This window comes from Chrysochloris asiatica, unplaced genomic scaffold, assembly GCF_000296735.1.
Source record: "Chrysochloris asiatica unplaced genomic scaffold, ChrAsi1.0 scaffold00238, whole genome shotgun sequence".
Classification (NCBI taxonomy): Eukaryota; Metazoa; Chordata; class Mammalia; order Afrosoricida; family Chrysochloridae; genus Chrysochloris; species Chrysochloris asiatica.
This window is the reverse complement of record NW_006408756.1, coordinates 2,424-22,551: the sequence shown is the minus strand read 5'-3', so window position 1 is coordinate 22,551 and position 20,128 is coordinate 2,424. Positions and strand designations below refer to the sequence as shown.

Below are 20,128 nucleotides of genomic sequence, written 5' to 3'. Positions count from 1 at the left end.
CTCTGATGATTTAGTCTTGAAACAAGGTGTCTGTCTCAGTATGTTCTGTTTGGGAAGACTTCTGGGGCTGTTTCTGAATATACACATTTTTATTATCAGCGTAAACAAAGCACCAGGCGGAATGGCACATGACTTAGTTGGGTGATTGTGTGTATTTGATTTGCCAGATCAAATATAGGACACTAATTAAATTAGAATTTCAGATAAACAGCACATGTTTTCTTAGTTTAGCTGATTGTCACCTTTAGCTCTTGGGTCAGGTGTCCCTTAGAGAAGGGGCAGATGGGTACAGACGAGCAATGCTCCATGTATATCGCTTGCTTTCAGAAGCCTCCTTGGAGCGTGTGTGTGCCTCACCTTCACGACATTTGCTCTTTTCACCCTGAGGATGGGAGGAGCTGTGAGTGCTGGGGAGGACAATGATGAGCTCATCGACAACCTGAAGGAGGCCCAGTACATCCGCACCGAGCTGGTGGAGCAGGCTTTCCGGGCTGTTGACCGTGCCGACTATTACCTCGAGGAATTCAAGGACAACGCCTACAAGGACCTGGCCTGGAAGCATGGCAACATCCACCTCTCGGCCCCGTGCATCTACTCGGAGGTGATGGAAGCCCTAGACCTGCAGCCTGGACTCTCCTTCCTGAACCTGGGCAGTGGTACTGGCTACCTCAGCTCCATGGTCGGCCTCATTCTAGGTACATCTCGAGGAGGACTTGGGGGCTGCTGTGAAGCATCCTGTCCACCCAGATTTGAGAAGGCTGGTGTCGCCCGTGGCACCAGGGGGTGGGTGGAGGGGTGGTGAGAAAGGCCACATGCATGTTTGCTAGAGGGATCCCTCTCCTCCCAGACTCATCCTGTCTCCTGCCATCTGCACCCCTAAGGCAGTTCCTGGGGGTGACAGGCCCAGGAGAGCCATGGGACCTGGCCTCCCTGGGCCTGCCCCCTCACTCCCTCTCCTCTCCAAGGGCGATGGGGCTCAAAGTTCTCCCAAGCAGTTTTTGTTTTAATATTAAAATAGAGTTGGAACTCTGTGACATATTTTTAAACGAGAGTTCAAGGGTGAAAGGGGTTTCAAAGGTTATTTAACCTGCAGCCATTTTCACCTGTTTTCCGACATTGGCTGTGGCCTTGTCTGTGGGGATAAGGTGATTTTTCGTCACAGTAAAAGCCATGTCAGGTACTAAACATCTAGCAGGTTCCCACTTGGAGGGAGGGGCTTCGATTGGGAGGGGCTCACTGGTGCTGACCTGCCTCCTGCCAGCTTCCACTAAAGAAGAGGCAGCCCAGGGACCACACCACAGATGTGACATGCCACTGGTAAAAAGTCTCCAGGGCCTGTGTATGCAGAATTTTAAAAAAAAATTTTTTTTGTTGAGAATATTCTCAGTAAAACATACACCAGCCAATTCAACAGTTTCTACATGAGCAGTTCAGTGGTTCTGATTATATTGTTGAGTCGGGTCAACTTTTTCACCCTTCTTTTCTGGGCTCTTCCTCCCTCATTCACATCAACTCACCACCTCTAAGGTTCCCACTGAATCTTTCCAGTTGTTGTTGTAACTTTGATCCCCCGTATATAGTTCTTAAAAGGATGTAATGCTTACGGCAGGCATTTTCTTTTTTATTAAGCTAAACTACTGTTTGATTTTTAAAGGCGATTTTAGGGGATATTTTAAGGTTTAGAGATTATCTCAGGGAAATAGTTTCCAGAGTTCATCAATTTTGATGAATCTTTGATTAGTGATTGTCGGGGACCATCCAGTCCTTTTGGTCTCATGACAAAGGAGGCAGGTGTTCCTGGAGGCAGTTAGCTACACATTTCATAGTCTCCTCCTGTTCTTGACGCTCCTCATTTCAGGGTTGTTCCAACTGCTGTGCTTTGGATGACTGCTGGCAAGCTTTTTTAAGGCCCCAAGCACTAAGGAGTGAATGAGGAGACAGACAGACAGACACACTAAACATGTTACTAGGCTCATTAAACCATGACCCCAAGGCTCTAAACGGAGAATCCAAATCCCATTAAGATTTTTTGGTTGTACATAACCAGCCTCAACAGCTACTCTTTCTGTTGTAAATAAGTGTATCATGCAACTTTAGCCAATTTAGCTTTTTACAGGTGTCCAACTATTTATGCACTGTTGTGAGCTGCAGTGGATGTTGGTGAGCAAGTGTCTGAGTCTCTGATTTCAAGTCTTCTGGGGCGTACACCTAGAAGTGGAACTGCTGGGTCATATGGTATTCGATTGTTAGGGTTTTATGGAACTGCCATATGACCTTCCGTAATGGCATTGCTACCACCAGTGGGTACGGTTTGAATTTCTCTGCATCCTTGTAAGCACTTACTCTTCTCTTTCTCCTTTTTTAAAAGTGTTAGCCACCTGGTGACAATGAAGTGGTATCTCACTGTGGCTTTGATTTGCAGCCCTCTGATGGCTAACGATGCTGTTGGTGACCTTTTGAATATCCTCTTTGATCCTTTGCCTATTTTAGGATTGGGTTATTGAAATGTTTTATTGTTAAGGTGGTTCCTAGATTCTTGTCTAATATATAATTTTGAAGAGGGCTTCTGAGTCACAAGCTTGGCTTCACTTTTTTGGCCAAGCCTTGTTTGTTTGTTTGTTTTAGTTATTGTATGAACCTTTTATTGTGATTTGGGTGGATATGTACAGGACAAGTTGTTTTTTTTCCATTCACTAATTCATACACAGTTTGTTTCGTGACACTGATAGTGACTCCCATCATGCAACCTCACTCTTCCCGCTTCTACCCTGTGCCTTTTGTTTGCATTCATCTTTCTTCCCTCTCCCTTTCTGCCTTCTGAGCAGTTTCCCGGAGCAAATGCTGCCCTTTGTCTAGGAAGTGTATACCTCCTTGGTATTACTGTTCACCTTTTAAGCCTGTCTCTTGTTTGGCTGACATTTGAGCCACAGGGGTGAGTTTGCTTTCAGACTTGAAGGATGACTAAGGACTGTAGTCTAGGGGTTCCATCTGATTCTATCCAGTAAATGCGGTCTATATTATTTTGAGTTTTGTTATAAATTATCCTTTCACTCTATCCAAGACCTCCTATTGTGAATCCTTTCAGACCAGTCAGCAGTAGTAGCTGGGTACCACCTAGTCCTTCTAGTTTCAGGATTGGAGAGGCTGGGGTACGGTGGCCCATTAGTTCTTTGGACTAATTCCTTCCTTGTCTCTTTGATTGTCTTCACACTTCATTGCTGTGGATGGGGAGAGAACAATAGTTGTTTCTTAGATACCCTAGCATAAGCTTTTTTTTTTTTTAAATCTTATCCCCATCTCTTTTCACCACACCCATCTAGACAAGATGGAAACTATTCAGTAGGGATTCTACCTTCCCCCGCACACTTTAATACTAAACTCCCTCATGAAAACTTGTAAGCCAGTTACTTCATACCTTTATAGCCCCTACCTCCATTTTAGTTAACCAGTGTCTAAGTTGACTGTCCCTATCAATCATGTATATAGAGGGGATAGGATTGATACTTGATGTGAAGACTCCTTCCCTCTCAGTTGGTTCCTGAACTACTACACCCTAAAGTATAGGTCAAGTTCATCAAATTGTAGCAATTTACACTTGTTGCCTTTATCAAAAAAAAAAAAAAAAAAATTTTTTTTTTTTTTTAATAGTCCTCTAGCCGAGTCCTGATCAGCAAGCCATCGAAGCTAGGTTGAATGAGTACTGTCTTCAGTTTTGGGTGTTCTTGTACATCTTCCCTCACTTCATATCAGCTGGATGTTTCACTCTCAGCTATAGCCCCCTATGGCTATGTTCTTGTCCATGGGCCCAGGAATACCCAGGTCTCACTTGACAAAGCCTTTTGATGAACAAAAAGTTTCAGTTTTTACGAGATCCCGTTTATTTATTCATGTTTGTACTTTTATTATTATATTGGATAATTGGTGTTGAAAGCAAGGCCTGTTAGCATTGCCTCCCTGCTTGTTCTAAGAATTTTATGGTTTTAATTTGCACATTTAGGTCTTTAATCCGCTTTCTGACTTTTTTTTTTTTTAATGTGTGAGATGGATCTAGTTTCATTTGTCTGCATGTAGCAAGGCTGTAGCACTGTTTATTGAAAGACTCTTCCTTCTGCGTTGAATGGATTTAGAACTGTTGACCACAGATGTGTGAGCTTGTTTCTCTATGATCAACTCAGTTCCATTGGGCTGTGTGTCTTTTGTACCAGTACCAGGTGTTTTGATTACTGTAGCTTGTATGGTATGTTTTAAAATCAGGAAGTGTGAATCCTTCTATTTTGTATTTCTCTTTCAACATTGCTTTCACTATTCATGGTTTCTTGTTGAGGATTGGGTTTTCCACTTCTGTAAAGAAGGCTGTTGGAATTTTTATTAGGATTGCATTGAATCTATGCATTGCTTTTGATAGGATTGACATCTTAGCAATATTAAGTTTTCCAATCATGAATGCAGAGCATCTTTCCATTTATTTCAATCTTCTTTAGCGTTTGTCAACAGTCCCTTACAGTTTTAATTGTGTAAGTCCTTCACCTCTTTGGCTAGATTTATTCCTAGGTATTTTATTTTCTTAGATGCTGTTGTAAATGGAATTTCCCCCCTAATTTTCATTTCCAATTTCTCATTGCTGGTGTATAGAAACCCAAATGATTTTTGTTTGTTGACCTTATCCCCTGCAGCTTTGCTGAGCTCCTTTATTACCTTTAGACGTTTTCTTGTGGGATTTTCTACCTACTTTGCTGTTGTCAAGTGCCCTCAAGTTGGTTCCAACTCATAGCAACCCTGTGTAGGGTTTCTGAGTAGCTCCTGGTGTGTTTGATTCCTGTGACTCACAGTCTTGACCCTACAGTGCCATCCCAGGACTCCTGTCTGTGTATAGCTATCTCCAGGGTACCTGTGAGCAGAGAGCCCTTTACTTCTTCTCCAGTTGTTTTGTTCATTGCTCTGCCTGGAAGTCCTGGTGGAGCACTGTAGCATAAACTCTTGAAAATAAGGTCGATTTGAACCACAAGCACCAGCCACTCTTGGACACCCTATACAGGGTAGCTGTGAGTCTGACCCAACTCAAGGGCATACCACTACCAGGACATCGAATACCCTATAGAGCTATTCTACTCTGTCACTGGGTTTGGTTTTAGTCATGGTGTGTGACTTTTTAAATACGCTGTTGGAATCTGTTCAGTGGTATTTTGTTGAGGATTTTTACATCTGTATTCATAAAATATATTGGCCTGTAATTTCCTTTCCTTGTGTTTTTGTCTGCTTTTTTGGTATCAGGATTGAGTTTGCGTCATAGAATGAATCAGGGAATATTCCTCCCTGTTGTACTTTTTAGAAGAGGTTAAGCAGTATTGGTCTCAATTCTTCTCTAAATGTTTGGTAGAATTCACCAATCAAGCCATTTGGTCCAGAACTCATTTTTGTTGGGAAGTTTTTGATCAGTGATTTAGGACCCATGTTTAAGACCTTCTGTTTCCTTTTGAGTTAGTTTGGGCAGGTTGTGTGCGTCTAAGGATTTGTCCATTTCATCTGGGTCATCCAGTTTGTTGCCATACAGATGTTCATAAGGTCTGTGCATTGTTTGATGTTGGAAATGACAGGATCTGTGGATGCACTGGATGTGGTTGTGAAAGAAAGAAGTGTCAAGAATGACTGAAATCCTTTTGCCCCACGTGTCTTGACCTTGTAACAAATGAGTGTAAACGTTGTGAATATTGAAGATGTCAAGGTCTAGTGACTTCCGAGCCGTGTCAGCGTGCATTAGCTGTCGTCACTTCAACAGGAGCAATGGATATTTTGTGTATGGAGTGACATTGTTGGTCTCTTTTGAGACTGACCATTTGGCTCTGGGCTATGGAGTGTGTGTGTGCTGTTTGCAGCCGCATGCTTTCTGGCCTTATTAAAGAATCATACATTGTGAGGAAAGCACCCCACCCCCACCATTGCTGTCAAGTCACTTTGGATTCAGTGGCCCAGTGGGATGGGTCCGAGACTGTAAATCTTTACTGGAGCAGGCTGTCTCATCTTTCTCCCTTAGACCAACTGTTGGGTTTGAGTCAAGGTAGCAGTCCAGTGCTTACTCCGCGGTACCACCAGGAGCCCTTGAGAGCACAGTGCTTGCTCTGTTTCCATGCTGGAGGGATGGAACTGTGATTCACCCCTTTGGGCTGGTGTTTGAGGCGGGTGGTTAGATTAGAGTGTAAATGCTACAGAAAATAAGTGGAATGCCTGTTGCACTGAGCGTCCCTAGAAGTCATTAAGAAGGAGCTGAAATGTGAGATTGTTCCTTTATGAGCTAGGGGGAGAAACAGACGTGTCTTCTGCAGCGTGGGGCCTTGCTTTTGTGGTGTGCCGCCTAGAGGGTTCGAGAGGCTGCGTCTGCCGGTTGAGATGACCAGGGGCTGTCCCTGCCCAGCATCTCCCAGAGACATTCTGCCTCTCACTCCATGCCCTCTAGCCTGATCTCAAATTTATCTGGGAATGCCTCTGTCCTTCCTGCGGTTCCTCATCAACAGAGGAGGAGCTGGCCTGCTGCTGGTAACCGAGGTGTATCTGGGGTCTCTGCCTCAGAGGCTCCTCCAACCATGAGGAGCCCCCTTGTTTGGGGTCCACAACACTTGCTCTGTTCCCATGCCTGCTCACAGTCTTTTTGTTGGGTACAGGTGGGCACATGGGTCATTCCTCCGTTTGGTTTTAAATTTCTAAGGACCAGGAAGCACATTCCGTTATCTTAGTGTGACTGTTACTGGCTAGAGTACTTAGTAAGTGTGTGATTATAAAGGGGAAGGTCCATGAGTGAAAACAGTGAGCAGATGTCCTTAGTCTTGTCACAGGGACCCCGGGCCAGAGTTGTGGGAGACAGGGTAAGAGAGGGCGCAGGTGGCGGGCTGCCTATCAAAGAAGCGATTAGATCTCTGCAGAGGCCCTGCACTGTGCCAGGGTGGCCCATTTGCCAATATACCTGCTGGACTGTGGGCAAGCACCTCACTGAAGGTCCCTTCATTTACCGCTGGTTTTAAAACGAAACAGACCTATAACAGACTTGGAGGTTTAGAGTATACAAGCATTAGAGCTGCTGAGTTTCTGTACCCCTCCCTGGGAGCGCCCTCTGGACCAGGTACCCTCTTGAACGCCCCCAAGGGTGTTTCAGGTCTCCTCCTCGCTAGCCCACATTCCAGTCTTTATTTGCAAAAGACATGTTTATGCAACGGATTAGTAAGAGTCCACACACCTGTTTTCAGAGCTTGACTTTTTTCCCATTGAAAGTTTTCAAGTTTGTATGGGCCCTTAAAAGTTTGAAAGCAGTGTTCCTGCTTCACAGTATGGTAGAAAGATGACTTCGTGGTGTGGGAGCGGGGAGACTGTGTTACAGACTATACAAATTTATGTCATTTTATGTACCAAGTTGGTGCTTTGTTACTAATGAACAGAAGAGCCCTGTCCTAGCCCTAAATGTTCCTGTTTGCAAACTTTAGGGCCCTTTGGTGTCAACCACGGGGTGGAACTGCACTCCGATGTGATTGAGTATGCAAGGCAGAAGCTAGACTTCTTCATCAAGACCAGCGACAGCTTTGACAAGTAAGAGGCCAGGCAAAACCAGCCATGTGTGTACAGTGCCCATGAGTTTAAATGCCTCATCTAATTATTATTATTTTTTTGATGTTCTGAGTTTTTAAGGGCTTTAGGTTTTAATATAACTATGGTAACAATTTTCACCAATATAATAATAGAAGAAAACAAAAATTTCAATTTGCATGTTTTCAATATAGACAGATTCCTATTGCCTAGTAGTTTCTACTACCACTCATCTGTCTGTGTGTCCTAGTGATTGCTTGTGTGTTGTGATGCTGTACCACCGGTATTTTAATACTAGCAGGTCACCCATGGTTGACCGGTTTCACCTGAGCTTTCAGACTAAGACGTAAGAAGGGGAGGCAGATTACTTTTGAATGGTTAGTCACTGGAAACGTTACAAATAGCAGCAGAACATTGTCAGAGGGCTAGAAGGTGGCCCCTCAGATCAGGTTGGAAGGCACTCAAAATATGACTGGGGGAGAACTTTCTCCTCAAAGTAGAATTGACTTTAATGGTGTGGATGGAGTTAAGCTTTCGGATCCTTCATTTGCTGATGTGGCACAATTCAAAATGACAAGAAACAACTGTAAAAGTCCATTTCTGATCAGAATGTAAAATGTGTGAAGTATGAATCTATGAAGATGGAAAGTTCTCAAAAATGAATATCCTAGGCATTAGTGAGCTGAAAAGGACGGGTATTGGGCATTTTGAATCTGACAATCACATGGCTTACTATGCTAGGAACGACAAATTGAAGAGGAATAGCATCACATTCATCATCAAGAAGAAACTTTTCCAGATCTGTGATGAAGTATAACGCTGTCAGTGATTGGATAATATCCATACATCTACAAGGAAGACCAATTATTCAAATTTACACACCAGCCACTAAAGCCAGTGATGATGAAACTGAAGAATTCTACGAACTTCTTCAGGCTGAAATTGACCAAACTTGTATTCAGGATGCGTTGATCATTACTGGTGATTGGAATGTGAAAGTTGGATTGGTACTTGGAAATGTGACCTTGGTAATAGACATGATGCTGGAGATCTTGTGATATAAAGATGCTTATACACATGGACCTCAGCAGATGGACTATACAGAAATTAAACTGACTAGATTTGTGTGACAAGATGGTGGAAAAGTTTAGTATCAGCTAAAACCAGGCCAGGGACCTGCTGTGGAACAGATCATCAATTGCTCATAAGCAGGTTCAGAATGAAGCTGAAGAAAACTGAAAGAAGACTACAAGAGCCAAAGTATGACCTTGAATGTGTTGTTATTAACTGCAGTTGACTCAGTTCTGACTCCTAGTGACTCACTGTAAGGTTTCTGAGGCATGGCTGTTGAGCTTGAACCGCTGACCTTGTGGTCCAGTGCTTATTCTACAGTGTCACACCAGGACTCCAACCTTGAGTATATCCCACGTGAATTTAGAGACCATCTCAAGAACAGATTTGATGCATTAGATATTAAGGACTAAAGACCTGAAGAGTTATGGGATGACATCAAGGACATCATACATGAAGGAAGCAAAAGTACATTAAAATGACAGGAAAAACAACAGACCAAAGTAGATGTCAGAAGCGACTCTAAACTTGCTCTTGAGCCGTAGAGAAGCTAAAGTGATCGATAGAAGTGACAAACGGAAAATTTCACAGGACAGCTTGAGAAGACAAAGTCAGATCTTATAATGAAATGTGCAGAGACCTGTAGTTAGAAAACTAAAAGGGAAGGTCACACTAAGCTTTTCTCAAACGAAAAGAACAGAAGATAAAAGTCAAAACCCTTGGGTTGCAATATCGAAAAATTGTATGGGCAATATCCTGGTGTGGCCCTGTGGGTTAATGTGCTGTGCTGCAAAGTCAGTTTGGATCTCAAGGTCTACGGTTCAATCTCACCAGCTGCTCCTTGGAAACCCTATGCAGGGTTCCATGGATGTAGTCAGTTTGATTTCTGTGTATTCTAACTGGTGAGGTCCATCTTTTATGTTGTTTAAGAAAGGTATTTTCAAGGAAGATGTCATTGGTCTTGCAAAAGTTTTATCATGAGATATCCAACATCATATCTGTCACCAGGCCGTTTTCCAACGACTGATCTTTAATGGTTTCCAACCTTCGTGTTTCAATCAGCAGTAATTATCAATATGTCTTGATTACATTTGATTCATTTCAGACTGAAGAAGTTGGTAGAATTCTTCCATTTTATCATCATTGGCTTTAGTCGTTGGTGCATAAATTTAAGCAATTGTTATATTAACTGTTTTCTTGAAGGCGTATGGAGATTATCCTATCACAGACAGCATGGTACTTCAAGATAGATCTTGAAATGTTCTTTTTGATGATGAATGTGATGCTGTTCCCCTTCACTTTGTCATTCCTGGCAAAGTAAACCATATAATTACGAGATTCAAATTGGTCAGTCTGTTTTAGCTACTGATACGTAGGATTATCGATCTTTATGGGTTCCAATTAATTTTTGAGGCCTTCCAATTTTCCTAGATTCACACTTCCTCCTTTCCATGTTCCAGTTATTAATGGGTATTTGTAGCTGTTTTTCATTTTGAGTTGTGCCTCATCAGCAAGTAATGACCATAAAAGTTTCACTCCATTCAGAGCATCATGGTCAACTCTGCTGTGTGAGCAGTCGTATTCTGAGTGCCTTCCAGTTCTAATTTGAGGGACTCCTCATCTTCTTGCTGTGTAGATGACAATGCTCTGCGGCTATTCACAAACTTTTCAGTGACTAACCATTGAGAAGTGGTCTCCCGCTCCTTTTTTTCTAGTCTGATTTCATCTGGAAGCTCAGCTGAAACCTACCCACTATGAGTCACCTTGCTGGTATTTAAAATACCGATGGCCTAGCTTCCATCATCACAGCAACATGCAAGAAACAATGATGAAATTGAAGACTTCTAGGAACTTCTTCAGTCTGAAATTGATCAAACTTGCATTCAGGATGCGTTGATCATTACTGGTGATTGGAATGTGAAAGTTGGATTGGTCCTTGGAAATGTGACCACTACAGTAGGACAAACTGACAGACGAGTGGTAGATTTCTCTAGAAATAATGTATATGACTAGCACTTGCCATTTCCAAATGAGTCATTAAAATTCTGTACAAATGACAATTTTTAGAAATACTAAACGTATGTTTCCCTTATTTCATTGTGTAGCAGTTCTTGATTAAGATAGCTATAAGTGGAGATTGTTTTAAATTTGGATTGTGCTTATATATTCACTTTTATAATCTTTAAAGAAAAAAATGTCTAGGGTTCTATTTACATAAGACAGGGAGCCCTGGTGGCGCTGTGTGTTAGTGGTTGGGCTTCTAACGGAAAGGTCGGCCATTCAAACTACCAGCTGCCCTTGGGAGAACGATGAGGCTTTCTGCTCCCACAGAAAGAATTAGAGCCGCAGAAACCCTCCACGGGTGGTTTTGAGTCAGCACTGTCTTGAAGGCGGACAGCAACAGCAGACCTCTCCTACGTGGGCTTGATTTGATTGGTTGGCACAGGGTCACTCTTTTTGGGTGTACTGTTTTCAGTTGGATTCAGGAGCTTATGCTGCGGTGGGGTTTTACCATTAAAGCCTGTAGACAGGAGGACTCTCCTCTACAGACACATTAACTCCAGGCCATTGAGTCCAGTGTGAGTCATAGTGACCCCATAAACAGAATGTAGAAGCCCCCCCGTAAGCAGATGGCCACACCTCTTTCCCACAGAGCACCCGGTGGATTCCATCTACTGACCTTTCGGTTAGCAGCCCAGTGCTTAAACCACTGCAGCAGCTGGACTCCTCATAGATATGTTGCAAGGTGATACTGTAGTTACAGAAAACATTTTTTTGCTCTCAGGTTTGAATTCTGTGAACCTTCCTTTGTTACTGGCAATTGCCTGGAGATTTCTCCAGATTGTACGCAGTATGACCGCGTGTACTGTGGGGCTGGAGTTCAGAAGGAGCATGAAGACTACATGAAGAATCTGCTCAAAGTTGGGGGCATCTTGGTCATGCCACTGGAAGAGAAGGTTAGAGCCCCACCCTCACTGATGTGGGGACATGGGCTGACAGGGTTGGTTCTAAGCATTTTACGTACATTTTCCCTCGGAAGCCCTGCAGCAGCCCCTCCATTTCACAAATAAGAAGCCGGAGCAGGGACCGGTAAGGGCCCACACAGGTCAGACAGGTAGCGCATGTGGGACCAGGTGCCTGCTGCTGGGTACAGGGCCTGGGCCCTGGGCCTTCTCTCTGTCCGCCTTCTCTTTCCTTGCCCCTCTCCCTTTCTCCTACTCCCTACTTCTTTTTCCTCTATCCCAGCCAGTAGGAGCTGGTGCTGAAACTGTTTGATATCTTCACGAGTATCTTGTAGGAATCTCCTCCAAGCTTGCCGTTTGATCTTGCATATTTGTGTGTGTTTTAGATGCTCTTATTTCCTTGGGAAAATAGGTTACAATAAATCATTTAATTAATAGACACAAATGTGGGACAGACACCAAGAGGTTGGAGACACAGAAATGAATAGAAATTAAGAGATTGTGCAATTTTGTAAATTTGTTGTTAGAGTGTCATTGGGTTGGCTCCAATTCCTGGTGACCGTTTGCTCAGCAGAATGGAACACTGCCTGGTCCTGGGCCACCCTCACACTTCCGCTTGAGCCCATTGTTGCTGTCACTCATTCCACCTCACTGGGGAGCTGCTGCTTCTTTTCTGCTGACCTTCCGCTTTTCCAAGCATGGTGCTGCTGTTCACATGACTTTGTCAATGTTAGTGCTTCATTAACTTTGTTTTAAAATAGCCATTTTAGAAAATGTAGAAACTGAAAACATTAAGAAAGGCAGTTCATAATCACTGCCATAACTGCCGTGAATGTATAATTCTTCCAGCACTTTTTGGTCAATTTCTATCCCTTCTTTTTCAAAAAATGCTGTTGTACGTAGGACTTTATAAAGTACAGCATTTACTTGGAGTTCTGGTGTGGCATTGTGGGATAGAGCACTGGACTGCTAATGTCAGGGTTGGTGGTTCAGAACCACTGGCTGCTCCTGGAAATCCCTGTATAGCAGCAGCAGGGAGTGTCTGGCCTGAGGACTGCGTGAGGCCTGTGAAATCAGTTGGTTTGGCTCTGCCAAGGCAAGCAACTTCAGTTCCCGCCATCACATTGTTGTTGTTGTTAAGTGCCGTCACGTCTGTTCCGACTCGTAATGACCCTGTGTAGGGTTCCCAAGGAGTGGCTGGTCCAGACCAACTCGGCAGTCCAGTGCTTTATTCCACAGCCATCACATTGTCGGTACTGACACATAGCGACCCTATGCACAATAGAACGAAACACTGCCTGGTCCTGGGCCAACCTCACAAATGTTGCCACGCTTGAGCCCATTGATGCTGCCACTTTGCCAATCCCATCTCACTGAGGGTGAGGGTCTTCCTCTTTTTCTCTGATCCTCCACCCTACCAAATATAATATCCTTCTCCAGCGACTTGGCCATCCTGGCCTCCAAGGAGCACTCTGGCTGCACTTCTTCCAGCACAGATCTGTTTGTTCTTCTGGCAGTCCAGGGTACTTTGAATATTCTCCTCCAACACCATAACTCAAATGCATTGATTCTTCTACGATCTTCCATATTTACTGTCTGGCTTTCGCATGCATATGAGGTTATTGAAAATCCCATGGCCTGGGTCAGGCGCACCCTAGTCCTCAAGCTGACATCTTTGCGCTTCAACACTTTAAAAAGGTCTCGTGCAGCAGATTTGCAAATACGTCGTTTGATTTCTTGACTGCTGCTTCCACCACTCGTCTGTCACTTTGTTGTACTGTGGTGGCTTGTGAGTTGCCATCATGTTGTTGTTGTTAAGTGCCATCGAGTCGATTCCTACCCAAAGCGACCCTGTGAGTTAATTAAATGTTTGACCAAATGTAGCAGACTAAATTTTAAGTTGATAATTTTGATACAAATTTTGACAGATAATGATGTTATCTATTTTGGCAGAAAAAAGATTCCCCACCCCACTATACAGGGTCACTCGCTATGAGTCGGAACTGGTTTGACAGCACTTAACAACAACAATGTTTACTTAAAAGAGATCACAAATTTAAGTCATATGCTTTCAGCAGCTTAGGACGCTAGGGTCTGTGTGCTTTTTCATTGCGTATTTGCTGTTAGACTTCAGTAAATTCACCTAGTGTTAACAATTCTCATCCATAAATATTTTATTATGTATCTGTAAAAGATAAGGGATCTGGTTTTTTATATCATCACAGAAAACCATTATCATCCCTAAAAAATGAATGACCTGTTCCTTATTGTTACATACTCAACTGGCATAATTCTCTGGATTAGCTCATAATTTTTAAGTTATAGGTTCCCTTTCCTTTTTTCTTTATCACTATTCCTTTGTAATTTATTTGTCAAAGAAAAGTGGGTCATTTGTCTTTGTTTCCTGCCCAGATGGAAGTGGGACCCAGAGATTCTTTTATATCTAAGTTGTATTGATTTATTTTCTTAAGAACCCTTTTTACGGGGGAGATGTCCTTCCACGCCGTGGTGTTGCATGCCTGGGAGACCCCAGAACACGGTGATCTTGTGGTGTCATCAGGTGACTCTGTTACTGCAGAGCCTGCACAGAAGAGGCAGAAGCCATGTGCCCTTCACTTGGCTGTCAGCTCTCAGCCTCAAGTGTTGTCTCTGTTTTACTGTCACTATGACGTCATGATTTCAACATCCCTGAGCTGGATTGGTTTTATGTTTGGCTGGTGGGAGCCTCTTTAGGAGGGACCTTGAGCTGTGTCTTTGGTAGCCTTGTTGCTTTCTACCTTGAATTAACTATTTATCTGAGGAAACCTGTTCCGTTACAATAGGGATTGGTTGTTACAGACCATAATAGGCTTTAAGAGGAGGCACTTACTGTTGCTGGGGTAGTCTTTCTCTTTTTAGTTTTTTTTAAAGCTTTTTCAGTGAATCAGTGGAGTCAGGAAGTACACACACAACCCCTATATATACCACACCACACACAACCCACTGAACACATACCACAGACACCTGCATACACGCCCACAGGCATACCACATGCACACCTCACACTCACCCACCCCCTACATAGAGCACACACACTCACGTAGACCTACACACATGTGCAAGCATGTGTGCATGAACACACTATGTTTTTTACAAGATAAAATGCACCATGAATTCACATAATGGGATACAGCCTTCATCATTGATCTTTGTTTTTAGAACTTTATTTTGTTGTTGTTAAGTGCCATTTAGTTGATTCTGATGTAGAGTGACCCTATGTAGGGTTTCCAAGGAGCGACTATTGGATTTGAACCACCGACCTTATAGTTTGCAGTCTAGTGCTGACCCTACAGTACCACACCAGCTCCTCAGAACACTGTTTAGAGATGTCTTTATTTAAAGAAAAGATATTTGAAGTCTTTGTGTGCATTGCAAAAATATGTTGCATTTTTTATTGGAATTGTGTTACATCTAGATTAATTTGAGGATTTCAGATCTTTAGAATATTTCTTCTGCTTATCCAGAAACAATGGAATTTTTTTTCTTTAAGTTTTCACACATCACTGTTTGGTGCTCATTTTAATGAAAAAATTAGCCATTTAACAATGTTTTTCTGATACCCAGGTACATAATGTTTATCTAGTGTGTGGCTACTGGACTGCTAGTCACAAGATTGGCGGTACAGACTCAGCAGCTGCTCCTCAGAAACCCATACATCCAGGGTCACTGTGAGTTGGCACCAACTCAATGACACTTGACAACAACATGACAACTTTACTTGAGTCTTGAGTTTTAATATTCAGTATGTGGAATCTTAGTTTTTAGAGGATTTGTTAACATAGCTGTTTTTAGGCCAAACTAGCATGCACTCTGGCCTGACAGACCTTTCCCAAAATAGCAGAGGGGTCTGCTGGGACCTGGCTGCTTCACAGGTCACAGGACCACATGATTGGCAGGTACTGGTCTAGTAGGGTTAGGGGTTAGGAGTTAGGGTTAGGGTGGTTAGGGTTTAGGGTTAGGAGTTAGGGTTAGGGTTAGTGGTTAGGGTTAGGGGTTAGGGTTAGGAGTTAGGGTTAGGGGTTAGGGTTAGGAGTTAGGGTTAGGGTTAGGAGTTAGGGTTAGTGGTTAGGGTTAGGAGTTAGAGTTAGGGGTTAGGGTTAGGAGTTAGGGTTAGTGGTTAGGGTTGTTAGGGTTAGGGTGGTTAGGGTTAGGAGTTAGGGTTAGTGGTTAGGGTTAGGAGTTAGGGTTAGGGGTTAGGGTTAGGGGTTAGGGTTAGGAGTTAGGGTTAGTGGTTAGGGTTGTTAGGGTTAGGGTGGTTAGGGTTAGGAGTTAGGGGTTAGGGTTAGGGTGGTTAGGGTTAGGGTTATTAGGGTTATCTGCTGGACTTGGCTGCTTCATGGGTCACAGGACCATGTGCTCGGCTCACTTGAGAGTCAGTGCTGCAGCTCGTTGGTGTGGGTATCGCAGGGAGCCTGCTACACCCTGGAGACAGTGCACCCCCAGGAGTGGGCGGTGACCCTGAGGGATCTTAGAAAGCTTTCTGTATGGAACATGGCCAAGAAGCTCCAGCTGTTTCAAGAATGTTTTTTATAGCCCTCTCCAAAAAAACAAAAAACAAAAAAAACCCCAAAACCTCAAAACAAAACCCAGCCCAGAATTGATGGGTTCCTGCTTTCAGTTGGGTGGAATTGCTGTCCCGTGACATTGTCTGCGCTCACCTTTCTCCTGACGTTGACTTTCTCGGCGAGTCCAGCTCTCCTGATGGCTTCATCTTTTCTCCTCTCATTTGCTCTCTCCTGCATGTGTCTCTAGTGACCGTGCTAGGACTGGAGGTGTGGCGGTGTTGGGGTGAGCATGTCTGCACTGGTGTTTCATTCGTCATTGTCATTGGTTTTTAAGGTTCTACACGAGTAAGAATGATCAGTTTTAAGTAGAAGCTATCTAATACCCAGAGCCTTTGAATATCTTCATTTTTGTCTTTGGGATAGTTGACTAAGATAACGCGGACTGGTCCTTCCGCTTGGGAAACCAAGAAGATTCTGGCTGTTTCTTTTGCTCCTCTAATCCAGCCCTGCCACTCCGAGTCAGGAAAAGCACGCCTTGTCCAGTTACGTAAGTACAGAGTTGGGTACTGAGTGCTCCTCTGGTTCTGCTTAATCTCAGGAGGATTGGGAGGGGAGGGAGCAAAGTCGATAATACTGGCTCTGTGGAGAGTTCCCATATGGTAAGTACCAGACAGTGAACCACAAGGTCCCTGGTTTGAGAAAGATGCGATTTTCTGCTCCACAAAGATTGAAAAACACCTCGGAAATGACTCAAAGGCACTTAGCAACACAACAACAGCAATGCTGGTACTGTAGGGTAAGCACTGGACTGCTAACCTCAAGATTGGTGGTTCAAATCCACGAGCCACTCCTAGGAGACCCTACACAGGGTTGTTAGGTGTCAGCAGTAGATGGCCCTTAACAACAACAGTACAAACCAGTGTGTCTCCCCTCCTGAGGATTTTAGGCCGGGTAGGAATGCTACTCTTGCCCTCAGCTGTCTTAGTTTATTTTGGTCCCTGAGTCTTGGCCATGCTGTTGATGCCTGTGCAGGGACCAATTCGTGGTGGGGAGTTAGGCAGTTTGCCCTGCCACAGGGAGGGAGGGGTGTGTGGAAGGCTGCCACGGCCACGTCCCACTAGTCTGAAGGTGTGTGGGATGGGGTGGGGTGGGGGGGAGGTCTGTGGCTCACTTTTCCCGTTTATTTCCTTCACTGCCAGCAGACACCGAGTTTTGTTTTATAGCTTAAGCAAAAATTCATAGCAATGAGCATTCCAATGGATTTTAGTTAAAATAAAACTATAGTGTTTTCATCGTAGTTATTGATCCTTTAGGGAATTACAGAAATCAACAAAGTAAGAGAACCAACTGTGTGTAGTCCCGCCAATCTAAGACAGCCACTGGTGACATTCTGGTGGATCCCTCCCAGAGTTGCTTTTCAGGCAGGGAGGTGTCCCTTGCCTTGGTGTCTGCTTAGTGGAGACCTGGGCTATAGACCACAGTTGTGGCACCTGCAGAGAGAGATGAAAGGAAACCCCTGGCCCAGTGAGGCCAAGTGGACCTGGGGGAGATGAGAGGGGCTCTACATAACCCAGAGGGGAGGGGATTTGTGGACAGAGCGCTAGGCAGCTTTGGAGGCGATTCTTGAGTTTTGATTTAATTTGGGAACTCCTGGGGTGAACAGTAAAGTCATTTCTAATGTAGACTGTGGGGCAGAGGGAAGTCCTGTGAATGTAGACAGACAGCTGTGCGCTGTGTGGTCTCAAAGGGTGGAGGAGGGGCCAGGGAGGCTACTGGAGCTCCCAGGTGAGACATGAAGATGGCAAGTCAGCTCCTGACCTCGTTGTCTTTTTCTGCTTGGGCTCTGAGACTTGAGCAGTGTTCTGAGTGTTTGTCAGACTCAGGGTTGAGCAGGCAGGTGTAGAGGGGAGAGTGCTGGAGAGCAGAGCTCTGAGTCCGGCAGTGACTGGAAGCCATCTTTCTAGAAAGTGTGGGGAGTGGGGAGGGGAAATGGCTGATGGTGAGTAGGGAGCCAAGTCAGGAAGGGAGAAGACACCTTGTCCTCAGGGACAGCTGAAAGTGCCCCTCTGAGTGTCCCACAGCACCAGTGGGTGAGTCTGCAGGGGCTGTGGCGGCTGCTCTCTGTGCACTTGCCCTGGAGGAAGGAGGTTCTGTGTTGTGCTGACTCTCCCCGTAAGAAGCGCCCCCATGCGGCTGGCTCCTCTGTGCTGTGAGCGTTGATGTCCTTGGGTGTGATTAGGAATTGTTCCGGAATCTGCTTTTCTCCACTTAAAATGTTTAGTATGTAAAATAATATGAGGGTATTAGAGAATAATGTAGGAGATGTGTATTTACCCAGTTCCTACTGGATGAGTTACAATTGATGAACAAATGTTGCAGAGGGGAGTGAGATTAGGGTGAGCCTCAGTTTCCATCTCTGCCCCTGCTTTGTTAGGCTAACAGCACGCTTGCTTTCCTTTTCAAAGTGAAGGGCATGTGTGTTAGAAAATGTCTCTTGAAAAGGCCCTGTGGATGCAGGTCAGACACTCGGGGTGGGGCTGGTGCAGGTCAGACACACAAGGGGTTTGCGTACAGTGTTCTGAGAACGGAATCGTGTGTCGGCTGCACAGGTTTCATGTCACCTCACGTGCATTCAGGTCACATCTGTCCTTGTGCCTGCAGCACTGCTGGTGGTCCGCAGCCTCCAGGACCTGGCCCGCATTGCCATCCGCGGCACGATCAAGAAGGTCATCCATCAGGAAACAGCAAGCAGATCCGGAAAGGGACTGAAGACCACTCCCAGGTTCAAACGCAGGCGAGTGCGCCGCCGTCGGATGGAAACAATCGTCTTCTTGGACAAAGAGGTCTTTGCCAGCCGGATTTCCAACCCCTCTGATGACAACCCCTGTGAGGACTGGGAAGAGGAGCAGCAGGAAGAAGAAGACAGGGTCCCGAAGCCAGACCCCCCGGTGAACTTCCTCCGGGAGAAGGTCCTAAGCCTCCCCCTCCCAGACCCCCTGAAGTACTATTTGCTCTACTACCGAGAAAAATGAGACCTGTGGACGGGGCAGGTGGGGAGTGGAGGGCGTGGAATTGCTTGGGGGGGGTGAGCACTAGAGAAGGGGGAAGACCTGTCCCCTGGGAGTTGGTGACTGCACACCGAGTTTCCTCGTCGTCATTTTTCTTGATTGTCCTTTAAGGTTTTCACAACAGCAGTAGGATCTGTAGAAACAATGTGACAAATGTGAGAGAGTGTTGGGAGGAGGAGAGCGCTATCTTAATGTGACAAATGTGAGAGAGTGTTGGGAGGAGGAGAGCGCTATCTTAATGAGCGGAGGTTCTGGGCAGTGTCCGGCCTGTGGGGCTGGCTGGGCACTAATGCACAGGTGGAGCGCTCGGCTGCTAAAACATGAAAGAAAGCACAAGTGTGTAAGCAGATGGAACGCGCTCTGCACACCTGTGTCCACCTCTTCCTTACTGTACTGAGGCTCATGCTGCCTTCCTAGATGGGGGGCATCATTGGGAAACCCTCCCTTGTTTTTAGATAAATTGATTACAGCTTATATGATTTGTCAGTTGTCATTTATAAGGAAAAATGGGATTGACTGGGGAAGAGGAATGAATAAAATGTTCAAACTGCCAGATGTCTCTTTGTAATTCTCAAAGAATTGGAAGACATTTGTTTCCTGGCCCTTCAGTTACTTCTAAGAGAACCACTATCAAGTCATCTCGGAAAGAATTTCCTGAAAAACGAAGCAGGTTGCCTCTGCCTGTTTGATGAGGGAAATTGCTTTTCCTTGAACAAATGAACGTGTTGTGGGTTCCTCAGCTGTTCTCAGAGCGTGGTAGCCTATGCTTTCTTGATTTCAGTTTATTTTTCTTTGTCCTCACTCGAATTCCTTGTTGTTATTGTTAAGTGCAGTCAAGTGGTTCCAACTCATGTGCCTGGTAAGTTTGAACCACCTACCTTGCGGTTCAGACCGACCCTGGGGTCGAGTGCTC

General features: G+C 44.7%; 1 protein-coding gene across 2 annotated transcripts; it reads left to right on the top strand.

The window, feature by feature from the left end:
• Positions 1-387: 387 nt before the first annotated feature.
• PCMTD2 (protein-L-isoaspartate (D-aspartate) O-methyltransferase domain containing 2) lies at positions 388-19,179 on the top strand. 2 transcript variants are annotated; one of them, XM_006873322.1, is made up of 5 exons: positions 388-695; positions 7,470-7,572; positions 11,426-11,597; positions 16,571-16,694; positions 18,809-19,179. In XM_006873322.1, the coding sequence occupies exons 1-5, from the start codon at positions 389-391 to the stop codon at positions 19,177-19,179; spliced, it is 1,077 nt and encodes a 358-aa protein (XP_006873384.1). In that variant the 5' UTR covers position 388. The 2 variants fall into 2 exon arrangements, with proteins under 2 accessions (XP_006873384.1, XP_006873385.1); XM_006873323.1 differs by having other exon boundaries at positions 389-695; positions 16,652-16,694.
• Positions 19,180-20,128: the final 949 nt, after the last annotated feature.